Raw genomic sequence first — 9,366 nt, forward strand, 5'->3', positions numbered from 1 at the left:
AAAAAAAAAAAAAAAAAAAAAAGGCTGAATGACATTCACACATTCACAGTGAGAATCACCTTGTACACCTAATTTTTTAGAGCCTAATCTCTACAGATTCCCTTGGGTGAGCATTCATGTGGACACATTCTTCAATTATTTGGAGAGGTCTGTAAACATACCACTTCTCCAAACCTTACTGTCAGCAGTTTTCCTATATTGTTCTTTCTGTGTCCTTAACCTTCCAGCCAAATTGTTAGCTACAGCTGCTAATCAGTGCAAATACACACTTCTGGTTCTGTCTTCTTTCAGGTCCAGTGCTTGAAGTTCTTCCCAAACCCACTTTCAGGCCGACCCCTGAATGGCGTCATCATATAATGCATAACCATCTAGAAACCATTGTGAATATTTTCCTTTCTCAGTCATAGGCAACTCTCCATCAAGTCATTGGTATGAGTTGAGGGAGAAGTGTCAATGTGGTAAGAGAAGGTGTTTTCTGAGTCTGAGCCACTTTTTTTTTTTTTTTTTTTTTGATTCGGAGTCTTGCTCTGTTGCCCAGGCTGGAGCGCAGTGGCCGGATCTCAGCTCACTCACTGCAAGCTCCGCCTTCCGGGTTTACGCCATTCTCCTGCCTCAGCCTCCTGAGTAGCGGGGGACTATAGGCGCCCACCACCTCGCCCGGCTAGTTTTTTGTATTTTTTAGTAGAGACGGGGTTTCACCATGTTAGCCAAGATGGTCTCCATCTCCTGACCTTGTGATCCGCCCGCCTCCGCCTCCTACAGTGCTGGGATTACAGGCTTGAGCCAGCGCGCCCGGCCATCTGAGCCACTTCTTATACAACTTGTTTGTACGTTTAGGTCCTTCTCAAGCTGATCTCATATACGCTACTTCCACTCAATGATGGAGAGCTGCTGTGCCTTCCCAGTTGTGTGGCTTGGTGGGTCAGATGATGGGTCAGGTGATGGTGGTGTTATTTGCTTAGGCTGTATAATAATGGTGATCAAGCATTCAATCTCTACCAGGAATCAGCAACTCTAAGGAAGTAGCACAAGAGTGCTACACTCTGGGGGAAAAGAAGGAAGAAATAAAAAGGAATAGGTGTTACCTAAACAAGTCTGGTTGTTTTGAAATAGATTGAGAAAAAAAATTAAATTCAGAAATTAGAACTAAGAAGGCACCTGGCCACGCATGGTGGCTCACGCCTGTGATCCCAGCACTTTGGGAGGCTGAGGCGGGCAGATCACGAGATCACGAGTTCGAGACCACCAGTGAGGTGGAGGGTGCAGTGAGCTGAGATTGCGCCACTGCTCTTCAGCCTGGTGACAGAGCTAGACTCTATCTCAAAAAAAAAAAAAAAAAAAAGAGGAAGGCACCTGTAGGGATAATATACCTTCTCCAGCCTTCTGTTGTATATCAGTAGTACAAATGAGGCAAAGTAGTTTCCCAATAATTCCCCCTTTTCAGTGTTCTTTCCTATTCTGACTACATCTAAGACAGAATCTGTAGTCACTAACTCTCCCCACACTCCCTTTTAGATCATGTTTTGCTTCCTTAGCTTACTGTGCGTCCCAGCACTTAGTGGTTATGGTGCTTGTTCTAGAATTCATATATACTATAGCATTTTTTGTTTCACTTTTTATTGTGGAAATTTTCAAAGTGTAGTATAATGAATCCTGTGTACCTGTCACTCAGCTTCAACAATTACCAGTGTGATTACTTCTGTCTCTGCAAGTTTTTGACAAAGACACTGGGTCATTTCTTCTGTAGACTTGCCCACTGTATGGATTTTGCTAATTACATTTCCTTGTTTTTTAACATGTTCCTCTGTCCCTTGTGTTTCCTGAAACTTGGTAGTAAGATGTAGAGTCTTGATCAGATTCAGTTCAGATTTTTATTTTCTTCCTTTCTTTCCTTTAACAGGACTACTCCATAATGTTCTATGCAGTCATTAGATAAATAAGTCTGATTGTTTCTCCTTTTGTGATATTATCAGATATGTGATCACTGTCTCAATCTATTAATTGGAGGAGACAAAATTTATGCTCTGTCATTCCTTCATTTGTTTTTCTTAGCCAGAATACTCCTATAAAAAGAAACTTCCCTTCATCAATTTTTGTTTGTTTACCTTAAGAGACAGTGTCTGTGTATGTAGCAGGGGTGGTTGTATTTGACTCTTTCCCTTTAAGGTACAGTTTATAAAATAAATTGGTTCCTGGCATCCACTGAAGATGACCAAATACATATTTTTTCATTATAAACTCAAACATTTAGACATACTTGTGTTTCAATCCACTGTTGTTATTGTCCTTATTGATTCTCACATTGTTCCATCTTGGTCAATGGGAGCTTATTCAAGTTAGCTCTTGAGTCCCTTTGACATGGGCCAAATTTTAATTCTCCTTGATAGCTCCTTGCTTTTTAGTACAACAGCTTGCTCCAGGTTCATCTTATACACTTCCTGATCTGGACCTGGAATTATCCAAGGAGCCCTGGATTATTTTAGTAGGAAATAAAAAATACCACATTCTTTTTTTTTTTTTTTTTGAGATGGAGTCTTGCTCTGCCATCCAGGTGGGAGTGCAGTGGTGTGATCTAAGCTCACTACAACCTCCACCTCCTGGGTTCAAGTGATTCTCCTGCCTCAGCCTCCCAAGTAGCTGGGACTCCAGATGCCATCACATCCAGCTAATTTTTTTATTTTTAGTAGAGACAAGGTTTTGCTATATTGGCCAGGCTGGTCTCGAACTCCTGACCTCAAATGATCTGCCCGCCTTGGCCTCTCCTGAAGTGCTAGGATTACAGGTGTGAGCCACTGCACCCAGCCAAAAATACCACATTCTGATAGCATTATAACTTCATATACTGTTCAGGAGCTTGGTACACCTTCACATGCCTTACATCTCTAAAGTTTTTTGACCCTCACCTCTGTTGTCTCCCTGCTTGCTACTAATAATAATTACTTTCTACCAAAAAAAAAAAAAACTGTTCAAAAACATCTAAAAGTGATCAAATCAGTAGGTTTGTTTAAAGGTAAAGGACCAGAAGAAGATACTTATAACAATTTCCTTACCATCCCCACCTTCCAACTCTATGGAGTCAGAGAGAAGATGGAAACATTTGCACAAAAATATGCTTAGGGGCTTGACAGTGACACTGTTGCCTTTTTTTTTTTTTTTTTTTTCTTAAAGCTTGCAAATTACAAAGGGGGAAAGTGTAACTTTGGAGTGGAAAAATCTGGCAGATAACTACCTTAGCGTATCAAAATTGGCATCACTTGTAATGGGACAAATTGACATTTGCCTCCTGATAGGATACTCTGAGGGCACATCATTTGTATAGTATTCCTTTCAAAAATGTTACCTTAATCACGAGGAACAAACAGTTGAGACAAACACAAACTGAGGAATATTCTATAAAACAGTGAACCCCCAGGAGTTTGAGACCAGTGTGGGCAACACAGGAAGACCCTGTATCTACAAAAATAAAAATAAATTTTTAAAAAAAAGGCATAGTGGTTGTATGCATGTGGTCCCAGTGACTCTGGAGGCTGAGGTGGGTGGATAACTTGAGCCCTGGAGGTTGAGGCTGCAGTGAGTCATGATCATGCCACCACAGTCCTGCCTGCGTGAAAGAGCAAGACCTGGTCTCACAAAAACCAAACCCTCCAAAAAACAAAAAGTTGATGCCATGAAAGTTAAGGGGTGGGGGAAACTGTTAGAATTAAGAGACTAAACTGATATGATAGCCAAATAAATACAAGATATGACCCTGGAGTTAGGGAAAAAAGTTGCTATCAAGGACAATACTAGGATAATTGGCAAATTTAAATATGTACTATATATTGAATAATAGGTTATCAGTATTAAATTCCCTGACTTTGAAAAATATATTGTTGTTATCTAAGAGCATATACTTGTTCTTGAGAAAAATACACTGAAGTTTTAATTGCTGAAAAGTCATGGCTGTTGCACTGAAGTATTTACTGCTGAAGAATCATGATCTTTGGAACTTACTCTCAATAGTTTTCTAAAAATAATAAGAATGTATATGATAGATGTTATATATGTTGGATGTATACATAGAGAAAATAGTGCACATGTGATAAATGTTAACAATGGCAGTATCTAGGTAAAGGATATGGGATTTCATTGCATTATTGCAACTTTTCTATAGAACTTAAGATTTTTTAATAAATAATTCAATTTAAAAGATTGTATTAGTCCATTTTCACACTACTATAAAGAACTACCTGAAACTGGGTAACTTATAAAGAAAAGAGATTTAATTGACTCACAGTTCCACATGGCTGGGGAGGCCTCAGGAAACTTATAATCATGGAGGAAGGTGAAGGGGAAGCAAGGCATGTTTTATATGGCAGCAGGAGAGACAGCAAGCAGGGGGGTACTGTCAAGCACTTTTAAACCATCAGATATCATGAGAACTCACTTAGTATCATGAGAACAGCATGGAGGAAACTGCCCCCATGATCCAATCACCTCCCACCAGGTCCCTCCTTTGACATGTGGGGATTATAATTCAAGATGAGATTTGGGTGAGGACACAGAGCCAAAGCATATCATTCTGTCCCAGGCCCCTTCCAAATCTCATGTTCTCACATTTCAAAACACAATCATGCCTTCTCTACAGTCCCTGAAAGTCTTAACTCATTCCAGCATTAACCCAAAAGTCCAAGTCCAAAGTCTCATCTGAAACAAGGGAAGTCCCTTCCGCCTATGAGCCTATAAAATGAAAAGCAAGTTAGTTACTTCCTAGATACAATGAGGGTACAGGCATTGGGTAAATGCTCTCACTTCAAATGGGAGAAATTGGCCAAAACAAAGGAACTACAGGTCCCATACAAGTCTGAAACCTAGCAGGGCAGCCATTCAGTCTTAAAGCTCCAAAATAATCTCCTTTGACTCCATGTCTTACATCCAGGGCACACTGATCCAAAAGGTAGGCTCCCAAGGCCTTGGGCAGCTCTACCCCTGTGGTTCTGCAGGGTACAGCCTCTGCAGCTGCTTTCAGTGGCTGGTATTGAGTGCCTGTGGCTTTTCCAGACACATGGTGCACCATTCTGGAATCTGGAAGATGGTGATCCCCTTCTCACAGCTCCACTAGGCAGTGTTCCAGTGGGGACTCTGTGTGGGGGATCTAACCCCACCTTTCCCTTCCACACTGCCCTAGCAGAGGTTCTCCATAAGGGCTCTGCCCCTGCAGCAGACCTCTGCCTGAACCTCCAGACATTTCATACATCCTCTGAAATCTAAGCGGAGGCTCCCAAACCTCAATTCATGCCTTCTGTGCACCTGCAGGCCCAACACCATATGGAAACCTCCAAGAATTAGGGCTTACACCCTCTGAAGCAACAGCCCAAGCTGTACCTTGGCCCCTTTTAGCCACAGCTGGAGCTGGAGTGGCTGGGATACAGGGTACCGGGCACCAAGTCCCAAGGCTATACAGAGCATCAGGGCCCTGGGCCTGGCCCACGAAACCGTTTTTCCCTCCTAGGCCTCTGGGCCTGTGTTGGGAGGGGATGCCATGAAGACATCTGGAATGTCCAGAAACATTTCTGTGAATTTTTTTTTTAAAAAACTAGTTCTCCAGCCTGGGCAATGTGGTGAAACCCCATCTTTACAAAATTTTCCCCATTTGCAACATTTTCCCCATTGTCTTGGTATTGATATTCAGCTCCTTGTTACTTGTGGAAATTTCTGCAGCTGGCTTGAATTTCTTCCCAGAAAATGGGTTTTTCTTTTCTACTACATGGTCAGGCTGCACATTTTTCAAACTTTTATGCTATTCTTGCCTTTTTTTAAACATGAGCTCCAGTTTCAGATCATCTCTTCGTGAATGCATATGACTGTATGCTTTCAAAAAAAGCCAGGTTACCTCTTGAACACTTTGCTGCTTAGAAATTTCTTCTGCCAGATACCCTAAATCATCTCTCTCAAGTTCATAGTTCCACAGATCTCTAGGGCAAGGCAAAATGCAGCCAGTCTCTTTGCTAAAGCACAGCAGAAGTGACCTTTGTTCCAGTTCCCAGTGAGTTCCTCATCTCCATCTGAAACCACCTCAGCCTGGACTTCACTGTCCATATTACTGTCAGCATTTTGGTCAAATTCATTCCACAGGTCTCTAGGAAGTTTCAGACTCTCCCTCATCTTTCTTTCTTCTGAGCCCTCCAAACTGTTCTAGTCTCTGCCTGTTACCCAGTTCCAAAGTGGCTTCCATATTTTCAGGCATCTTTATAGCAGTGGCCCAAACTCCTGGTACCAATTTTCTGTATTAGTCCTTTTTCACACTGCTATGAAGAACTACCTGAGACTGGGTAATTTATAAAGAAAAGATATTTAATTGAGTCACAGTTCCACATGGCTAGGGAGGCCTCGGGAACCATGGCAGAAGGCGAAGGGGAAGCAAGGCACATCTTACATGGCAGCAGGAGATAGAGCAAGTGAGGCAGGAACTGCTAAACACTTTGAAGAGAACTCACTCACTATCACGACAACAGCATTGGGGAGACTGACCCCATGATCCAGTTGCTTCCCACCAGGTCCCTCCCTCGACATGTGGGGATTACAATTCAAGATGAGATTTGGGTGGGGACACAAAGCCAAACCATATCAAAGATTAATTTGTTCTCATTATTTTTGTTTTTCATAGCTTAGTTTTATTTTTAAAAACTCTAATTGTATTTAATATAGCAATTTATTTTATAAGATGTTTAATGTCTGTAAATGCATTGTTTTACTAGATGTTTTATATTTATACATTTCACATTTGAAATGCTTTATATATTTCATGCCACAGTTTATGATTCTTAACTCTTAAAAAATAAAATAACTCCATTACATACATCGTTTTCAAAATATCAGTATTATTATTTGGCTTCTGTGTTTCAGTCACTAGTGGCACAGTAGGAACATTTAACTCTTGAAATAGACAAGCTCTGCTTTAGGGAATAACTAAACAGAAATCAGAAAGTTTTGCCTTGGAATGTTGTGGTTGTTTAAAAATTACACTTCAAGCTAGGTGGATTGGTGCACACCTATAGTCCCAGCTCCTGGGAAGGCTAAAGCAGAAGCTCACTTGACCCCAGGAGTTTGAGGCCAGCCTAGGCAATATAATGAGATCCCCATCTTTAACACTATATCCATATATATATATATTTTAAAAATTACACTTCTACCTTAACCTCCTTGCTCCTACTTCTCTACCAGCCACCTCACAAATATTTGAGGGTCTAAGAGGTTAGTTAAAATTCTTTGTTGTAGCTCTGTAGGATTTCTTATTTTTGAGATTTCTAGACATAAAAACAAATTTCCTGTGGTAGATGGAGTTTCTGTGGAGAGCCAGAGTCAGTTTTGACGTATGTGGAGGAGAACAATCCCAACGATATGTCTGGGTTATATCGTAGTGGTTTACAGGGGTTCAAGGGCCATTGTCTTTGATTCCTTTTGTAGATATTAGCAGCCGGTATTCTGGATAATAGCCTTTTATAAAACGTATTAGGATTCTAGGCATACTAATGGTGTACATGCTTTCATTAATAGAATAAATGAGTGGAGGTTGGTTGTTTCCTCATTCCTGTAGTAAAAGAAGTTCAGTGGTATTAAAACTGTGCTTTTTTGCAGGTTGGGTTGACAACTGTGGTTTTTTTGGGTTTTTTTTCCGCTACTGTTATCCATACACTAGTAGATTTTATTGTTGTTGTTGTTGTTGTTGTTGGCTGAAGACCAAAAATTTTCCACTTAATTTTGCTCATACCCAAATTAGAAAATGCATTGTTTGTAATAGCAAAAATAACTTTTATGCCCAGTAATATGAAATTGGTTAAATCAGTTATAGTATGTCCATGCAGCTATGTGGTAGTTAACTAAGGTAGGTTTATATTTTCTGGTTAGAAAGTATTTCTAAGACATATTATTAAGTCAAAACAGTTCACTGTAAAGTACTTACAATATCCCATTTTAAAAAAAAGCAACTATATTTATTTTGTAAACATAAATGGAATACACTGTAAAGAAACCTAAACTATTTAATAATGCAGAGATTGGGTATGAGAAGTACCGGGAGGAGTAAACTTATACTTCCATTCTGTACATATTTTATATTTTTTATATTTTTAGCATTTTTAAATACCGAGAATATTAATGTATTACTTTGTACTTACAAGAATATCAATTGCAATTTAACTATGTAAACATTACAAAGAAGTGGATATAATCTAATCAGCACAAATGATATAATTTCTTCTAATAGCTGATATGCATTCAAGATGGTTACCTTTCCCTGCTGACAGAAACTGGTGAAGTTCGTGAGGATCTTAAACTGCCAGAAGGTGAACTAGGCAAAGAAATAGAAGGAAAATACAATGCAGGTGAAGATGTACAGGTAAAGACTTAGAGAAGGATTGTTTTTGAAAACCATTTTGTAAAAACTTCAGCCTCAACTAGTTAACATAAAATACTACATATGGAATGTGGTTTAAAAATACTACTAAAATGTTGAAAATGATCTCTCAGGCAGGTTTTCCATAAAACCCTTAGAGACTCATTACCAAAGAAAGTATCAAAGTTTGTTTTTGCTACATCAACATTACTCTCAAACCCAAATTTGTTCTGAAGCTCTGCAGCTGACCCTTTTTTTGTTTTGTTTTGTTTTTTGAGATGGAGTCTCCCTCTGTCACCCAGGCTGGAGTGCAGTGGCATGATCTCGGCTCACTGCAAGCTCCGCATCCCGGGTTCAAGTGAGTCTCCCCTCAGCCTCCTGAGTAGCTGGGATTACAGGCGCACGCCACCACATCTGGCTAATTTTTGTATTTTTAGTAGAGATTGGGTTTCAACATGTTGGCCAAGCTGGTCTCAGACTCCTGACCTCAGGCGATCTGCCCACCTTGGCCTCCCAGAAGTGCTAGGATTACAGGCCTGAACAAGGCGCCTGGCCCTGAGCTATTCTTGCAGGTAAGAAATTATGCTAGTAGAGTGTTAAAAAGTGAAAGAGATTTACTGTCTTTGTTAAAACTTTGAGAAATGTAATGTGTAGTAAGTGTTCAAACATTTATAGTCATTTTTCCTTTTCCCTGGAAGTTGTCTTACAAACCACTATTTGAGAAATTCTGCTTTGGAAAACTGTAAAGAAAATAGCTTGTTTTGGAATACCCCTTTCAGAAGTCCCTATGTACGAAATATCCACAAATATACAATATATAATGAACTAATTATATCTTCTATGTGTATTGTCTCCTGAATAACCTTTTGCCTGCTTTTTTCCTTCTAGGTGTCTGTCATGTGTGCAATGAGTGAAGAATATGCTGTAGCCATAAAACCCTGCAAATAAATGGAAACATCAGGCATGAACACTGTTTAGGTCTGAATCAACTG

At 39.9% G+C, this 9,366-nt stretch overlaps 1 protein-coding gene across 2 annotated transcripts in view; it reads left to right on the plus strand.

Moving 5' to 3' along the window:
• EIF5A2 (eukaryotic translation initiation factor 5A2) overlaps positions 1-9,366 on the plus strand; it is a 20,440-nt gene that overhangs the window by 6,410 nt on the left and 4,664 nt on the right. The window contains exons 4-5 of one of the 2 annotated variants that reach the window (XM_011998306.1): positions 8,246-8,377; positions 9,263-9,366. In XM_011998306.1, coding sequence (XP_011853696.1) covers positions 8,246-8,377; positions 9,263-9,322 — 192 coding nt within the window. In that variant the 3' untranslated portion in view covers positions 9,323-9,366. The remainder of the gene's footprint in view (positions 1-8,245; positions 8,378-9,262) is intronic. The other variant, XM_011998307.1, reaches the window with a different exon arrangement.

Source organism: Mandrillus leucophaeus, unplaced genomic scaffold, assembly GCF_000951045.1.
Source record: "Mandrillus leucophaeus isolate KB7577 unplaced genomic scaffold, Mleu.le_1.0 Scaffold566, whole genome shotgun sequence".
Classification (NCBI taxonomy): domain Eukaryota; kingdom Metazoa; phylum Chordata; class Mammalia; order Primates; family Cercopithecidae; genus Mandrillus; species Mandrillus leucophaeus.